General features: G+C 35.4%; 1 protein-coding gene across 2 annotated transcripts in view; it reads left to right on the forward strand.

Annotated features, from left to right (window-relative positions):
• ZFPM2 (zinc finger protein, FOG family member 2) overlaps positions 1 to 18,341 on the forward strand; it is a 314,045-nt gene that overhangs the window by 66,845 nt on the left and 228,859 nt on the right. For both annotated transcript variants that reach the window (XM_013954673.2, XM_013954674.2), the window contains one exon: positions 11,764 to 11,865. In XM_013954673.2, coding sequence (XP_013810127.1) covers positions 11,764 to 11,865 — 102 coding nt within the window. The remainder of the gene's footprint in view (positions 1 to 11,763; positions 11,866 to 18,341) is intronic.

An 18,341-nucleotide genomic window follows, 5' to 3' on the forward strand; every position in this document is an offset into this window, starting at 1 on the left:
TCTGGAATCAGAATCTGGATCAGATTAAGATAAATTCAGATTAAATTCAGATCAAGAAAATTTATTAAATTAGCATTAGCCAGTGCTTCTACTGTTGGCAAAGATGGTGTGGATAAGGAGGAAGTAACTTGTCTCCTATGCAGAAGAGTGATAGACTGGATGGCCCAAAGCCTAGTACAGAAACTGGCAGATCACTCATATAGAATACCTTTCTGCTTTTAAAGGAGAATAATGAGAGCATAAGGACGTGCTAACAGAGAGAAGAGAAGAAATGAATTTGTCACGAAAGGAGTGATGCACTTCACTCGTAAGAGGGAAGCAGCACTACGTTTATTGCAGTAAGACAGCAACTTAACAAAGTTCAATCGTAAATAAGAATGATTTAATGAGGTTCGATTGGCAAGGTTCACTCAGTTATTTACTGCATGAAGGACAGGGTCAGATGCATGTGCAATGGAGACCTTTCTGTTGAGTCATGAGGTTCGGATTGGACCCCCTTGCTTTCTAAACTCCTTCTGAGAGGAGCCTAGATGCGGCTGGATCCAGTCCTAGTCTCAGACTTGGTCAATGGTTTATGTCTAAGGGATTATGTGCACAATTAATCAGAGATATAATTCAGCAAAGTTTCGCGAAGTTCGCAGAAGTTGAGCATGCTATTAATCACTTACCGAGGATCTGTGGCAGGTAAGGAATCTCTCAACCTCGAGGAGTAACCGTGAGAGGCGTCCCTGCTCAAGGGGAGGTTCTGCAGTGCAGCCCGCTGCCATGCAGGAGAGCTCAAGGGGCTCTGGGCTGCCCCCTATTTATGGGGGGGAGATGATTGACTCATAGTCATATTTGCATGCTAGACGGGTCTCAGTTGGCGCATGCTCAACTAGCCCCTACATATGTGCTGTTTACAGGAGGTCAGGTTGAGGGGGAGAGAGCACATCAGTGGAGGGGAAAGGAGCACGCTGTCACAGAACTGGAGGCATGATAGGATGATAAAACCAGAAGGGCAGCTATAAAACAGGTGCACAAGCAGGAGAACAATACAAAAGGCAAGAAGTTGGAGGGGATGGGACAAAAAGCAAGCTGAAAGTACAAGTTAGCTTGGACTGTAAGATAAAAGTAGCTTATCAGCAGGACTGCAATCCTGCATATGTACCCTCAGGAAAATCCCCTCAAAATTCTCTTGTCTTTTATTTGGAAAGTTTGCCAAGCTCCAACAGAGGCAGCACCTGTTGCTCTCTGTAAACAGCAGGGAGAACCTGCGCCTTGTCCCCTTCATGAGGGTGGGAACTGGCTAAACAAATTACACTTCTTTATGTCCTTCTCAGCAGAAGGGTTCAGCGAGGGATTAACTTTCAAGGGAAAAGTTATCTTGAGCAGTTGGAGAGATCACCTGAGATTAGTAGATAGTTAAGTAGCTGTGTTCAGAGGAAGAGGAGAAAATGGAGCAAAGGCTTTCATCAAGAGAGAAAATGTGGGACTATTTTGGAAGCATTTGATTGAAGTAAGAGGCAGATGAACAAATATCTATGTATGATTATTAGAGGAAGAAGACTTACCAGTTTCTTGAAGTCATGATTTACAAGGATGATATCTCTGAATTCTCTTGCCTTTTGCTTGTAGCTCAGCTATTCTGCTGCCACTCATACATAGGCTTCCCATAGAGTTACTCCATAACAAGGTAGCATTGGCAGCAGACCTCAGTGGAAGGAGACTGAGTGGCCTTGATGCTAGTGGCGGTAGATTACAGAGCAGATGACGTCTAGATCCTGCTGCTAAGTGTGCTTCGGGTGGTGACAGAGGAAGATACGGGAGAAACAAAAGATGGGAAGAGGACTGATTTGTTCATGAAGCATTGCATTTATGTTCTATGGTATCTTTAGGGCAAACCAGCATGTGTTCCCTTAGCAAATTAGAGTGCTGATGCCTGATTGAGGTTCCTGCTGCTTGCTTGCCTGTTTTTGCAAGGGGGAAAGAAATGCAGTGCCATCTGGAATGCTCATATACAAGTTCTAAGTCAGCAAGACAGTTCGGGGAATATAAGGGCTTCTGCATACTGAGTATAGATCTACTGCTGTAGTCTCATATTCTGCTTGGGCAGTAGGGGATGAGCTCAGAACCTGAACTGAGTTTTCTGCTTGTGTACTGTATTTTGTCACTAGGCTGCCAGACCAGCTTGGGACTGGAATTTTTTACGTTAAACCATGTGACCTGGTTGTGCAGTCAGGCTTGAGATTCAGGGAAACAGCTGCAGAGTGAAAAAAGAAAAAGCATACACAAAGCTAAGGTCTTCTGTGCATAAATCTTTCCCCTCATACCTCATGTACAAAGCTATCAGGCTGCCATCTATAATACCAGCCAAACTCTTAACACCCTGAAAATTATTTCTGTGTCCCCTTTTCTTCTGGCGTGTGACTTTGTATATATACCTGTGTGCATATGTGTAAATATTCTTTACCTCTTTCATGTTAGTCATGTAATGACTAAAAATATGCTTGCTATTTTCTCTATTTCTGGATCAGAAAGCAGATTTATAGCTTTTTTTCTTCTTCCAGAAACCTTTTTAATCAATAATGTTCCTTTTTTTTCAGTAATGGATTTCATGACACATTTCTACCTCTTTTGCTATAGCAAGTGGAAGTAGGATCAGCATAAGGCAGCTATACCATAATCACTTTGAGCTCAATAAGGAGATTTTTACAGGCAACTTTGTTCTTATTTCTTAATGGGATTAATAAGCTCAGCTCTTTAAATTCTTGCATATAACAGTGACATTTCCAGGGTGTGTTTGGACCAGGGAGTTCAAAGAGGAGGAATAAAAAAGAAAAGCCAATATGACTTTGTTTTTTACCTTGCTGGAGGAGCTGTTTGTGCAAATCGCCTATAAGCTTATTGACCTGAATCTTTGACTCCTTGTTTTCTCTGGATTTGGCTGGAGTGTAGACACTGATAGAGCACTGATAGAGGTGATTGCACAGCCCTCGGCTTTGCTTGGCACCAGACCCCACCCCTCCAGCCTGACATTATCTTTCCCTGGCAATACTTCTGTTCTCCTGGAGCTCATACTCCTTTAATTTTTTTATTTATTTTAATTCATTGCATTTTCTGTATGTAGGCTTTCCAAATAAATGAAGGACACGTTAATTCTTTTTGGTAAGCAGAGATAGGAGAGGACATATATGTGTGATAATAAATTTTCATCTCCTAGGATAAACAAGAATCCGTGTAGCGCTCCACAGTGCTTCTCCTTTCAAAAATACGGTAATTAGCTCTTATTGACTTGTGTGTGTGTTTGTGTATCTGTGTTGGATTGTCACATTCCAGAGAGTGGATTTCCCGTGGGTTTGTCTCTATCTCATTCAGCTGAGACAACCCATTTTTGGGGGGGTTTTCTGAATCCTGGGTGTGTTACATACTTTTTATCAGATGCTGAATATGGATAAGGAGAGGAGGGGATCTCTGATAATTGGAAGGGTGCTAAGTCGTAATTAGATAGGATTCTGCCAAGATGAAAGGAGACCTTTTTCTTCTGAACATCAGCATTTGCCTCATGCTTTACCTCTCCTGCTCTCTCTCCCCCCCCCCCCCCCCATTACTGTAGCTCAGAGGACCACCTCCTTTCTTGCTAGAAGAGGAGGGAGATATCTGAAAAGGTTGGAGTGATTTTTTTCACTGTTCACTTGAGAGCACTGAAAGGCTTTCAGAATAGCTACTGCAAGATTACCTGTCACCTACTCTCTATCTACTGCTACCCCATATGTAGCCTTTCAGGCCATGTTTTCAGTCCCACTGAAATCCATGTCAGTATTCACATCGACTGTGGTGGGTTAAATATTTGGCCCTAGTTAGACAAGCAAAACCTTCTTTTAATCAAGAAATGCAAAAATTGGTCATCAAGAAGAAAACTGTATCTCAAAACGAAACTAGAAAACTGCATTTCAAAAAGTAGAGTCGAATAGAAAACATTATTTTAACTGTACAGAATTATAAAGTGAAAGAAACACTTAAAAAGCTTACTCAACTTTAAGCATTGTATCAAAGTAACTCCAGCCTTTTCAGTCAGCACATTTTGGTTTTCATAAGAACAATGAAATTGTGAATTCTATCAAGAGTTATGAGTAAGGGATTATTTGATTACAACAGGTATTACAATGTCCCCTTTCTGGAGAGTCACAAAACTTGAACTTGGATTGACTTAAATTTGAGCTCAAATTTGACAGAATATGAATTGCAAATTAATAAGGCTAATCTTCTTTAAAATATGAAATGCACAAATGACAAATTTCACTGCATATTCTTACTTTGTGTACTGTACATCTGTCACTAATTTCATTTATATTGAAGGTCCCTTTTGCCTTCTTCTGATTTGGTGCTCTTGACACAATAATTCTGAATACTTTTGAAGAGTTCTGAGATACTCCTGAAGCATCATTATCAACTCAGGTCCAAAGAGCAGAGCTGCTCACAGGCTATGTGCTGCAAATCAGAAGTGAGAATATTACCAGTAATTTAACTCTCAAAGATCCAGAAAAAGTAACTGAAGCAAATTCCGCATTTATGACCTCATTGGATAAATATTGATAGAAAAAAGATTATTGCTAGATAGATATTAGTAGATAACAGAAAAAATTGAAGGAGGCAATTATGTATGATGACTAAGTCTTTCTCTTGAGTTTGTCTCATGGAAGTCTGGACTGTTTCTGAAACCATGTATAATGCTGCATGTACATGGAAACATAACTCTGGCAGTAGGGAATTGGCTACTTTTTATGTGAAGCACTTGGAATGTTAATTATTTCAAAAAAACATGAAGCTCTTTGCATCAAAGTAAATTAAAATTTCACTCTGTAAAAAAAAATATATGTGACTAGTCATATAGTGGCATGTGGAAAGCACATGAAAACAGGATGTATATATGATTGTGAATGATTTCAATAGCACATTATAAAATGAGAATTTTCTCATCTGGATGAAGAATTCACATAAGAGATGTAATTCTACAGTGGGGAAGGAACAGAATTCTTATTTAATTAAGTTAAAATATGACCATGCTGAAAAGTGTTCAGACTTATACTTTGAAACTTGCTAGGTTCTCTCTCAAATCATCTCTCTGTTCTGCTGCAGGGGGTTTTTAGAACCTCATGGGTTGTTGATTTCCATCAAAATCATTTTTGGAAATTATATTTAGCAACATTCTTCATTTTGGAACTTCTAAATATCTTAAAAAATATGCTTGTGTTGCTTTTCTGAGACCAGTGCTTAGAGCCATGCAAGTCTGTACACGAGCTTGGTGCTTGAATATGTAAAATTGAGTTCTTGTAGTTAAAGTCTTGATAGGGAAACATTGAGAAGATGCAGGAAAGGTGGGTTATACATATATATTTACATATATAAATATATTTCCTTTTTAATTTATGGAAGATTTCAGGTAGACAATATACCTATATGATACTTGGTTTTGGTACTATTGACATAACAGTTGCTCCTTAAAAATTAGTATAAATATAAAACCCATTAATAGAAGGAGAGGCTGAAATACATTTTACAGGAACACTTTCACTTTTCTGCAGGAAATGCATTAGAATGAGTGGTCCATGTCGTGAAAGGACTTCAAAAGCAAAAAATGCAAAAATGGGAACATATCAAACATTTAAAGAAGCAGAAAGATTAAGTCTAAGTTAACTTGAAGCACAACAGTGTCTTATCCCAGGAGAAAAGTGCAGTAGCTGAAATGGTTAGAAATAACTGCTACTGGTTTATAATGTGATCATCATGCCAAAATGTCATTCTGTCAAAATGTAATTCTGTTAAACAAAGTGATGATTTTAATGTGAACCAAAATAATTTCCATAGCTTTATTTTGGAGACTAACAGCATATTGTACACATGTAGGTACTCACTCATGCATGGATATTCACAGACCTTTCCTAAAAGTTAGGATAAGAGACTGTGCATTATTTCTGACATTTGCTGGATAAATAATTTCAAGATTGCTCAGGGCACCTAGAAACACACAGTTATTTCAAATGAGATTTATTCTAGGATAAATTATAATTGTTAATCAACATGACAGAATACAATAATTGTTTGCAAAGAAGCAAAGTATTGAAATGATTAGTATAATCTGAAATAAAATTCAGTGGATTAACATATGTAGAATAGTTGTTTTTTTCAGGTGTGTTAGCAAGTCAAGCATTTGAGGGCCAGATTTTGCTCAAACTTGCTGTATTTGTACAGCAGGGAGTCTCAGTTGATTTTGGTGGGCTTCTTTGGAGTTATTTCTGATATACCTCAGTTTAAGTAATATCAGAGTCTAATGCTGATAGCCATAAGTTCTCTGTTATCCCAGTGCCTTACTTTCATGACGGCTTCATTGGAAAACTACCTCCCTTTCTGTCTCTCTCTCTCAACTTCTTGCAAGACATCGTAGCCACTGTAGTCTTGTCTTCCTTGGTTGTAGGCACTGTGATAAAGCATATAATAAGGGATAATTTTAGTATGCTCACCTATAGTTGCTGAAGCTCTAGCTAATTTTATGTGCAGTCTCAGGATTCTTCTTTCATAGGATTTAGAATTATTGCAACTATAGATAGTGGTGGAAAGGAGAAAAGGGCCTCTTCCCCTTATGTCCCCAACCTCCAAGAGAGCCTGCCTTTCATGACAAGTCACCCTGACCTGTTAAGGTACTTAAGGTTATGTACCTTGCTGAATTAAAGTCTTCAGAGAATGAAAGTCTCTGAATCAAATCTGCTTTCTCTTTTAGCAGTACAGAATGCTACAGGCTTCATAACAATTTATTTCTGAATTGATGTATTGTAATTGGGAAGTGATGTTTCACTCTGAACAGCTGTATTAGGATATTAACAATTTAAGTTTACATTTATGCTGCCAGGAACAATGAGCACAAACTGAATTTCAAACTTTTAATGTTCTCTCACCTTAGTATAAGCTGCAGTATGCTGTTTGTGACTGCTACAGTCCTTCACCCAAAGCTATTTTGTCTGATGATAAAACCATGAGTGTATAAAGCTTGCACACTTTTCATCTCTTTTATGACCTTATCTTTCGTGAGCGGCTTCTTTGAAGGTATCCTAACTATAGGAAGCACCTGGAAAACATATATGATATCTGTGCTGTGATAAGCAGTTGTGAACAAGAAAGTAGATCTGTCAGTTCTGAACTGTTCATTGTTAAAAAAATACTTTGTTGATTTAACTGATTGCAAAATGTATTATAGAGTGACTAACAGCTGCTATAACATTTCTAGTCAAGAAAGTTCAATAGTTATATTGTATGAGAATTTCTATAAGAGGCTAGTATTGATAGGAACAACATGGATTAAAACAGCAGGGCTGAGAATAACTGCCAACCCATGTGATTTCTTTCAAATATGGCAACTACTTCTGGTTAAGCTGGTTAAGTAAAAGTTGGGAAGTCTTTAATTTCTGTTAAAAATATTAAGGTGAATTACTTGTTAATATTTAAGTCTCTCTTTTCCTATTTGTCAATATTGTCAGAGATTTTGGAGTTCTGCCTCACATGTTTCGAGTAATATGAGTCTTTTGCAGTTTTCAGATTCCCTCATCAACTACAGTGGTTTAGCGTCTTCACTCTCCTCTACTGAATAAACACTAGTATATTAAAAACAACATAAAAAAAATCTTTGAACTATTTTTGAAGAGCCACATAACCAGTTAATTCTGATAAGAAATAGTTAAGATCAAGATAAAAATTTTATTCAGACAACTGCAGTATGGTAGTATGACTTCAGCAGTCATTTTATTTTTTCTCTGACTTAATTAGCGTTTTGTGTATTCAGCACTTAAACATAAGGCAGAGATTTGTTTCACCTAACTTTAGCTGACTAAAGATAGGTTCCTGGTCTAAGCTGTGTGTTCCAGTGGATGATTCATCTCAACTCTCTCAGACACCAAGAGTGGTCTCATATCTCAGACATCCTAGAATGGGATGAGTCATTGTGGAAGTTTCTCCCTCTCTCTTCCCTGACTATAGGAGAGCCTGCATAATTAGCCTGGACTAGTCTAACTTTCAGACATTTATAGCTGAAGGAAATGAATTCTGCCCAAAGTGTAGTTTTAGTACTAAATGTAGAGAAAGTGCTGAAAGTCTAGTAGACTCCTGACTAAATGTGCTATATGATATTGTAGATTCTTGCTCATGAGTCTTTTTTTAATGCAATAATGTCCTTTTAGATGACGCAATTCACTTACTGATCTTAGCTGCCGTAAGAAAAAAACTTCAACAGAAGCAGTTTTTGCTTCTTTTTAGGGCATCCGAGTACTTCTATGCCACTCATTGGTGTTCATAGTAAAAAGTTATTTCTTCTTTAACTTAAAAGTAAAATATAATTGAACAGCAAATTGAAGAAATAAGCATGAGAAAAAGCAACTAATAAGGTTGGAAAGGAATCAACAGGATAGCACCAAAGTGAGTGGTATATATAAAGGAAAAAGCACTTGATTCAACATGGAAGAAGGAAAAAAAAATGCCTTGGATGAAGTTAAACTCAAAGGCCTGTGCCTGTAAGTTGAAGAAAACTGTAATCGGTTTTAAAATAAATATAAATAAAAATAGTCATATTCAGACTGAGAAATAGTGATTGAACAAAAGGGTAAACAATGGAAAGAAAATGGAAATAAGATGCTTTGAGCTAAACAAAGGTCAGCTTCTAACAGAGTATTAAATAACAGAAAATAAAAGAAAAAAATAGCTTGAGAGATATATTTTGTTACCAGTTCTTGTACTAAGCCTCCTTTTGTCTTCTTAAAGTCACCGTTTCTCCAGCTCCAAGTGGACTGATGTGGATTGTCCATTTTCATCTGGCCTTGCTTCATTTGACCTTGACAGTCATCTGACCTGGGTTAGAATTGCTACACCAGTGGATTATAAAGTCCACAGTAATCTATAGTTTGCTGTTTTCCCAAGCAAGCTGCTTTAATACAGAGAAAGAGGAGAAAACAGCGAGGTGATATTTCAGGTGTGTAACACATGGACTTGGTAGTTGGTGAATAGTAGAAAATATTCACATAAACAATCATAGATAGTTTTAGATAGGAAACATAGTTTTCCTTAATGTAAATTATACATATTTTGTTTTACTCTACTGGCACAGGACATGCATTAATTCATGAAAACTTGATTATGAAACACATGTTACGCCGTACTTCATGAAACATTGAAAGTGCAAGTTAGTGAAAAGTTAAGCCATCTGCTAACATAAGTTTTCAGATCTTCCTTCATCTCCCAAATGCTTAATTACTGCATATTGTAGGTTGTATACCTTAGCTGAAACTCTGTCCTTCTTTTGCCCTTCAGTCCAATATTTTCACATAAGTTTCTCCACCTCTTTCAATTCTAATAGTTTTGTTTATTTGATGTTCTGGTTGGTTGCATTGATTGAAAGAATGCTCAAATTTGCATGCTGACACTGGGTTTGCATATATTATAACCTGGAAAAACTTTGTATTTTGTAGCTAAAATTCTCCATGCTTGGGTTCTATCTGAAGACATTTTTTATTATTTTTAAGGGCTGTTTTTTTTTTAATTCAGTCCATATAGATCTGTTGTTTACAGTGGAGGAAAAACATTTTCTTTGGTATAAGAAGCCAATGCAAAGAGTATTTTAAGAGTTATGTACAGTGATCATATAGCTTAAGTTAGAAACTCATCATTACAACAGTCCTTCTGTGAAGTGCCTTCTGACATTTTGGAGAAAACTGGAGTCAGTTTGGCCAGGTTTGAGCCTTGGAAAAGTGTCCTTTATCCTCCATAAGGAGTGCTTTTTTGCAACCATGAGTAGCTATGAAGGTAGAAATACCTTCATAATAATGATAATAGGAGGTTCTTCAGTCTGTCAGACAAAAGCAAAACTCAGTTCAATTACTGCAAACTAACTAGAGAAATTCTAATGCAAAATCGGGCAGTTGGTAAAAACAAATAATTGCTAAATCTACTTGCAAGAAACTTAATGAATTTTTCTGCATGTGAGTCTTTAAGACTCTCTCTTCTAAATGGTAACTTGAGATTGAACTGAAGCACATGAACTACAAATGCCTTGGTAAAATTATACAGTGTGTGTAACACAGAAAGTTATACTAGATATTCATGATGCCTTTAGCTTTAAGTGTCTGTGAATCCACTGAACTATATTTTTAGTACTTGTTAGCAGATATGGTGTTGTGTTTGTGTGAGTAGTAGTTTACCAGGCTCTTATATTTAAGATTTCAAAAACTCTTTGTTTTGTGAATGCAAGGAAGAATATGCTATTACCAGATGTTACATGTGCACATAAAGTTAATACTTCATAGTGCTTGTATACAATCATGTACTTGAAAACTCTGGGTCACAATCTTATCAAGTATAAATATAGCTCCATTGATAACATGGGGGGGATCTGGCATGGTTTATAATCACATTTCTTTACCTATGTTGCTAATAAAAGCTTTTCTTATCAGGAGTGGGAAAAAATTGCAAGTTACTCCTTAATTGCTGTGCTTTTTGCTCCTTCTTGCTTTACTCTGATCAAATCAACAAGCAGTTTGACTTTCAGATTCTGAAATGCACAGCATTTGCTTTTAACGCTGCTCCTTTTCTGTTGGACACACTTTTTTTTTGAGTTTGCTTGTGTTTGTACAAAATTTAAACCATGAATTAGTCCTATTTGACTGATGTAGTTTATTGTGTAGCTATGATTTTTCTATTCTTCATAATATCTTCCTATGCAAGGGGTTTCTTGGATTCATTAGTAAAATAAAAACCCAACCCAACCCAACCCAACCCAAAATCTACAAGCACAGTAAGTTACTGGCTTGGATAAGCACTCTTAACACATTGTTTGAACACTTATTGCAACCGGATCACTTTGTACTATTACCTGAACCCCTCACCTTCAATATTTTTGTTTGTAGTGGTTTTCCAAAGTATTTTTGCATGGAGCTTGCCTAGAATCAGTTTGACTGAAATAACAGCACATTCAACGAGAAATTCTTCAAATAATAATTAAATGGTCACCTCTAAAAATTTAACATGAACATAATGGTCAGTGCATCCTATACACTATCTTATACTGGATAGTTATTGAAGGCAGACAGGCTTTTTCAACTGCTTCTAGATGGCAAACAGCCTAAAATTCATCAGAAATGTTACAGTTCTTTAATTTAAGGTTTACGGAGAGAAAGTTATTATAGGGATTTGCCAGTAGCTTAAAATCTTTAAAGCGAAACTCCTTACTTTCCTAAATACCATGGAATAGATCTCCATTGTTTGTCAGAAATGCCAGAGTTGTTAGGGGACCACATCTCTTTAGTAAGTATCATTAATCTGCAATACATAAGCAACAGTTAGGTGTCAGTTCAACAAAGCATTTAACTGAAAGCTTTTTTTGCTTAATCACCCCTTTAGCCCAGGAATAACAAGTCGATTTGTTTCTCTCATTTGTGTATACAAGCTTGTGATCTTTTGTTCATTGCTTTACAGACTAGGTGCAAGTTGTGATTCTGTTTTTCTAAGTATACCAGATAAATGCTGATTTCCAAGATTTGTCTCTTAGCAGAATTAGTACTCAGGGCTTATTTGAATCACTGGGAACTCACAGATTTCTGTGCCTAATAATACATTTTTTTCCTTTCCTCTGTGCTTTTAGACATGCATATCTTCTCACTTATGCAAGTAAGCACTCACTTGGATGCTGTAGGAGCTCTGTCTAAAAGTTACTGTAGAAGTATGTCAATACTGTATTTCTTCATTTTTCAGGCAATGAAGAAGGCATTCAGGAGGCAGCAGAATCAGATGGTGATGCAAGGCCAGAGAAACCAGGGCAACTTGCTGTGGAGACAGAAGATTGGGATGGGCCAGGTAGGAAAATACAACTGAAAACCCTGAGAAAATTTTTGACTACAGATTCTAAGAGTTTGTTTTTTATATTTTAGTATGTGTGTTCTGCTTTGCATTGTTTTTCAAATGGACTGTTTCTTTTATGCTCCTTTGGTGTCAAGGATATCAACAGATAAGTACTGAGATAAAGATCTTGAGTAAAAAGCTGTTTTGGCCGTACTGTTTTGTGAGTAAATTGTTTAATGTAAAATACCTTAGAGCTCTGCTTGAAATAAAGGAAAATGTTGTTTCTTAGAATTTATCACTAACTTCCCCGTTCCCTGGATGTATTAAGGTAGAACCTTTTCTGCTCTGTTTTCTGAGGCCAGAAGACCAAACACCTGTGTATCTTCTTAAGCTTTGTGCCTACATGTAGCAGCACATTGAACTTAACAAATGGATATGGTAACTACTGATGTTTTCAAGGACTTCTTTTACCAGTTTTAGCTTGATATAAATCAGTTAGCACGTGGTCATTGATTTCAATTAAAAGAGAAATTCTTAGATTGCAATCAATAGTGTTAGAACTTCACATTAAAACAGTAATTTGCAGTAACGTCTTTTGTTGTGAACAGTGAAGGTGATGCAGGCATAATATTGCTAAGATGTGATAGTTGCATAAGAATACTTTCTAAACATCTGTTCAACATAAATATGTAAAACTTGTCTTGTACCATTAAAATACCTAAGATAAAGGGTTAAACTGTGTTTCTGAATTAGGCAATTCTCCAGTTGAATTCAGTGCAATGTTTTCATTGGGTATGTACTGTGGAATGGATCTTAAAATCTTATATTTACTACGTTTTAACAGTGCTGTTGGGAAAACATGTATTTGACACCAAACATAACCTGAAAATAGCTGTATCTCTAATGGAAATTTTCCCTAAAAAAGATGAGCATGTCAGAAAAGAGTTCCAGAAGCATTCTATCAATAATTTATAATGTAATATAATATTTCATTAGAAAAATTCCTATATTTCAATCACATTTTCATCCTTGCTTGATTTTGCAAATTACTGTATGCTGTTCATGAAGAGAACACCACCACTAATGGTAATTTTCTGAAACTAATAGCTGGAAAAAATAATGCAAACAAAAATGAAGACGTAGTATATCTGATTATTATGATGTTATTTAACATGTTTTTAATGATAATACACAAGTAAGTTGATATTCTATATGAAGCACTACGATGTTATATAAAAACAAAATTTAGTATTAAAATACATCACAGACATTTAAAATAATACAAAAAACATCTTTGGATAAAGCAGAATAGCCTCTTCCAGCTTATTGCAGATTTAGGGGCCGTCAGGGATTAATGTATGTTTTTTCTTTGTTTCATTAAAAATAAACTCTCTCTTAAAATGGTAATCTTTTTGTTACTTTTTTGCTTTTACTGTATTTCAGGATAGTTGAATTTTTTATTGTTGGCTATTACTGTTCTTTATAAGAACTAGCATATAAAAGTTTCAGATGTGTTTTTTATGACAGTAAGGCATAAAGGGAGTAAAGTTGTATATTTTGATTTTTTTTAAATATATAGATATTCCACAACTGTCCTCAATGTGAAATAGTAATATGTGTTTAGCTCTTATAATACATATTTCTGGATAACTTATATTTGGGATAAGATAGAAATCATAGCTGAATATGAGGAAATTTCTTTTGACCTTAGAAAACTGATGGCCACAAACATGAAATCAGAAGCTTTATTTTATTTAAAATTTGGTTCATTACAAGGGAATAATGTATATGAAAAATGGAAAGGAATGGATACATACCACATGCCAGGCTTTCCATCTTGCATGCTTTCTGAAATGAATTCAGTTATTTATTGATATGGAAAAAGCGATCATTTTCAACCATGCAATACAAGAAAAAAGATAACTTTTTCTTTCACATCTTTGAGGAAAACAGAGTGAAATCTTTTGCTTATTCAGGGACATGCTAGCACACCACAAACAGAACCAGTAAAAACATTCCTGCAGCACTTTACCAACATATAATAGAAATGCGCCCTCTAAGAGTAGATGGCCATATGTTGTTTGCTGTTGGGTCTACCTCTGATCTCCTCACTGAGATAGAGCTCTCAGAATTCCAGTGCTGGCTGTTCTGGGTGATGCAAACGCTGTCCACTGATAATCTGGACTGTGACAATTCAAGGATTCTTGTAAATGAAGCTATTCGTGAAAGCTATTTTGTTATTTTAATTTCTTCTTTTTTTATGCCAGGAGCGCATATTGTTATTCTCAGAGCCAGTACTTGCCAGGAACTGAAGTTCTGAGTTATTCATTAGTAATAACTTACTCATGGATGAGTCAAAATTAAGCTTCCAGACATGAACTGAAGTTTATTTTGTTGAAAAATTTACGTTGTTATATGGTTCACATGCAGTCTCAAACCTTTGTAATTAGAATATTTGTATGAAGAAAAATCTATAGCTAAATGTGCTATAGCTTCAAACAGTTTCTGCTGAGGCAGTCTTTCAGATTACAAGATTATGTGACCTTCACTCACCATCAAGGACTTCCTGCAGTGATGATGGCTGCACTGTGCAGTCACTAAGAGTTTTACCTGAATGTTCTGTAAACTTATCCTCATTTTTTAAAAATTCTTGTTAATGAAAAGAAGACTCTATGAAATAATGGAAACTGAGGTCAATAGACTGCATACGGACACAGAGTTGAGGACCTGATCCTTTTTCCATTATAGCTAACAGCAAAAGCCCAAGGAATAGAAAGAGTCTGCACAGCAAGAGTGGGCTTAGACAAATTTTATATGAAAAGATTTGTTTATTTAAAAGTGGAGAGAAAATAAAAGTACGAATCATTTTACAGCCTTAAATATAGCATTTGTTATCACATGCATGCCTTGATATGTGTAAATGTATATAGTTCCATAACCTTTATGCTGTTGCCAGGATAACAGTGCGTCTGAGGCCAGTCATCAATGTTTAACAGACAGTGAACAAAAGGAGGAACTCATTCGTGTTTTCTATAGACCATCAACCACACTAGAGAATAGGATCATTCCCTTTTGACTGCACACTTACTCTATGTAAGAACAAAAACCTGCTAAACTTGGAGAACTGTGAATGAAATATCTTAGAGGTTACATGCGTCCAATACCAAAACTTTCTTAAAATCTCTGAAAACCATAGATGTCAGGTTCCTAAACTAGAATAATGTTGAACCAAACATGAGGAAATTACGTTTTATTCACCATCTTGACAGATAAAGAAAAAATGTTTACATTGCTTGCTTAGAATCTAGAGATTATGCTTTTATACATGAACAGAATTTAAAAAGATAACAAATATGAACTGTATCAAAAGGAAGAAAATATTTGAATGAAAAAGCATATATTTGAATGAAATATTTGAATGAAATATTTCATATGAAATATTTGAATGAAATATTTGAATGAAAAAGCATAATCTGTTTAAGAACAGATTTCCCCAAAGCTTTAATGAAAGTGATGGCTTTTTAAAGGTTTTATTAAAAGGTTTTATTAAAGGTTTTTATTAGTTCTGTTTCAAAGAAAATTTAAGAAAATTTGAGTTTAAAAATCAATGGGAAAACAGTGGATATACCAAAAATGCCAGTGGATATAAGCCAAATAGTAGGAATTGCAAAAGGTGGCTAAAAGAAAAGCATGTAAGTAGAAGTCTATGGGTAGATTCATTAGCATAGTAAGATGGCATTTTAAAACATACCAAGGAAAAATGCATCAGAAAATTGGTATGGATCTATTACGAGAAAGGTATAGTTGTTATAGGGGACGAAGAGTGGAGTAATGTAAATATTTCTGATCTGCTTAAAACAAATGTTTGGGATGGATAACATATTTGTCTGTAAGTGATAATTGTACTTCTAGTCCATCAACAATTAATCAGTATGTTAAACCTGCTTGTTCCTAGGTAATTTAGGCACTCTGATAGTTTGATTTTAAGTTTCGTAAGAGCTAGCCAGCTAGAAGTCTTAATCACAAGTCTTGATTTTCAAGAAGTTTTGAGAAAATTTGGAAATTCTAGAATGCTAGAAGAAAAAAATTGTGTTCAAAAAGTGTAAATCCAGTATGGTCTGGATAATGACAGACTTATCCACATGGTAGTGGTCCCAGTGGAAATAATGGGATAACTGATGTAAAACCCTTTTATTAAAGGGAGGTTAGTATTAATGCCAATCATTATAGGAAAAATAATGGAAAAATATTGAAAAAATAGATCTTGTCAAACTAACTTAATATGTAATGGCAAGATACAGCATACTAGTTCTCTGCAATATGTTTACAATCCAAAGAAAATATTAAATAATGGATAAGTATTGCTACTGCAGGATCTGAATTACTTAACAACTGCAACAAAACATTAGTTTCAGTATAATCAAATGTGTAAACATGCTTATTAGAAGAAAATAAATGTTTTACTGTGGACGGCAATGTGTCTGAAAAAGTCCTGGGACTTGGTGAGTCAGGGGTGAGCCTCAAAAATTAGAGTTATGGCCAAAAGACTTATTCAGGTTCTTGGATTATTAAACCAGGCGAATTTGGGAATAGAGAGGTTAACTTGCTTTTCTAATTAGCACAGTTGTTTGATGCTGGAACAGTGTTCTCTTTTTAGCATTCCCAGTTTGTAAAAAAAAAGTTGAAAATTTGAAACCAGTTCAGAGAAGAGCCACTAGAATGTTTAAAGGATTGGAAAACATGGTGGTATTATGAATATTCCCTATTTATTTTGTCAAAGAAAAAATTGAGGGACAACCTGATTACACACTATGACTACCTAAATTGAGTGGAAATATGATAACAATGAACACGTTATTTCAGCAAAAAAATCAGAAGATCAAATGGATGTTGAAACCACAATTTTGAACACAAAGAACAGACTTCAGTGCTTAAGGAGTTAACTACTGGAACATTTTATGAAAGGTCATTGTAGATTATCTGTCATTAGAAATATTTACATCCAGGATAAGATGTTTTTCTAGAGCACATGATCTAGTTCTGTGGTAAATACTGTATTTTTAAGTGGGATAGATTCACAGAAGTCAGTCTGCCATGCACTGGGGCAGAAGTCAGACTGGCTGACCACAGTAATTGTTTGTAACTAAAAATGAATGAATAAATGAATATAATATATATTAGTTTTATAAATAGTGTACACTTTGGATGCATTTTATAATGATTTAGTACCAGCAGTGCTCCACATCAGACAATTTCTTTTTTTTTTTTTTTCTCCAGAGATAGTGTACACAAGTTATTTTAGGAATAGTAACTTCTCTGTGCCCTTTTAAGTTCTATGCTATTGTTCTTTAGTGGTGGAGTAAAACATTACAGCAGAAGACATCCGTACATAATCAGTGAATAATATGTAAGGCAAAGTTTCTTCACTGGAGACAAATCAAAAGATTCTTTCATTGTAGACAAATGGGACAAGATTCCAAGTTCTGATCAACTCGGCCGAAATGAAATTTTCAAAACCCACTTCGCCATCCTGTGTGCTCAGTTCTTTTGACAGCCCTTTCTTCTCACAGAGGTCCAATAACCAGTGAGTGTCTCAACCACTGATGAAATTGTATCTGGAGGGTACCTTTTACGAGAGTGAAATAGTCTGTCTTAACAGTTGGGGAACTGAGTACAGGACATTTACAAACGTGAAATTGATCCCACTCAAAAAAATCAGGTCCAAAAGAGAAATTGGATCTAACTCTTTTGCCAACCTTATTCCCTACATGGACTCTTATTTTCATGGCAACAACAGAACACAGTTTACTTACAGAACATGCTAATTTTATGAGTTGGATAGTCTTGAAAATCAGCCTTAAGTTTATTTGAAATGTATCTGAATTTTTCTTGGAAAGGGAGAGAAGATGATTTGTTCCCACATCCAGAATGAAAAAAAATATGCAGGGTAAAATAAGACTTAAAACTCTTGTGGTCATTTTATGATTTTTTTAATATGTTTGCACATAAAGAGCATATCTGCACATAAAGTGAAAGCTTCCCATGTGTAAAATTCTGCCTTCCGTAAATCAACAGAACTTTTGCTATTGATAACAGTAAAGCAGGGTGAAGTCACAGCTCATGTTAAATCTCTGGAGACTCATCATAACATATATGCATATATCAAAGAACTGTTAAACAAAAGCATGAAGGCTAGTTAAATATAGCACAGTATAATTTCTTTTTCTTACCATTGTAGGTTAATGCTATTTATTGCAATGTGTTAGAAAGTGTACGAAAAAACAGTAAATAGGAAATTAAATAGTGCTTTAAAATAATGATATACTGTGTGCTATGCTGCTGTTAATTTTTATTGAAAGGTACAGAGGGACAGTCTTTTATGTGAATTCTACAGTGTTTCTTTAGCAGGATATGAGTCAGTAAGGTTCTAGTGAACATTTCACATGCCAGGTTCACATTTCTACCTGTTATAAAAGGTAGTTTGAAAAGCT

Source organism: Apteryx mantelli, chromosome 2 (assembly GCF_036417845.1).
Source record: "Apteryx mantelli isolate bAptMan1 chromosome 2, bAptMan1.hap1, whole genome shotgun sequence".
Classification (NCBI taxonomy): Eukaryota; Metazoa; Chordata; class Aves; order Apterygiformes; family Apterygidae; genus Apteryx; species Apteryx mantelli.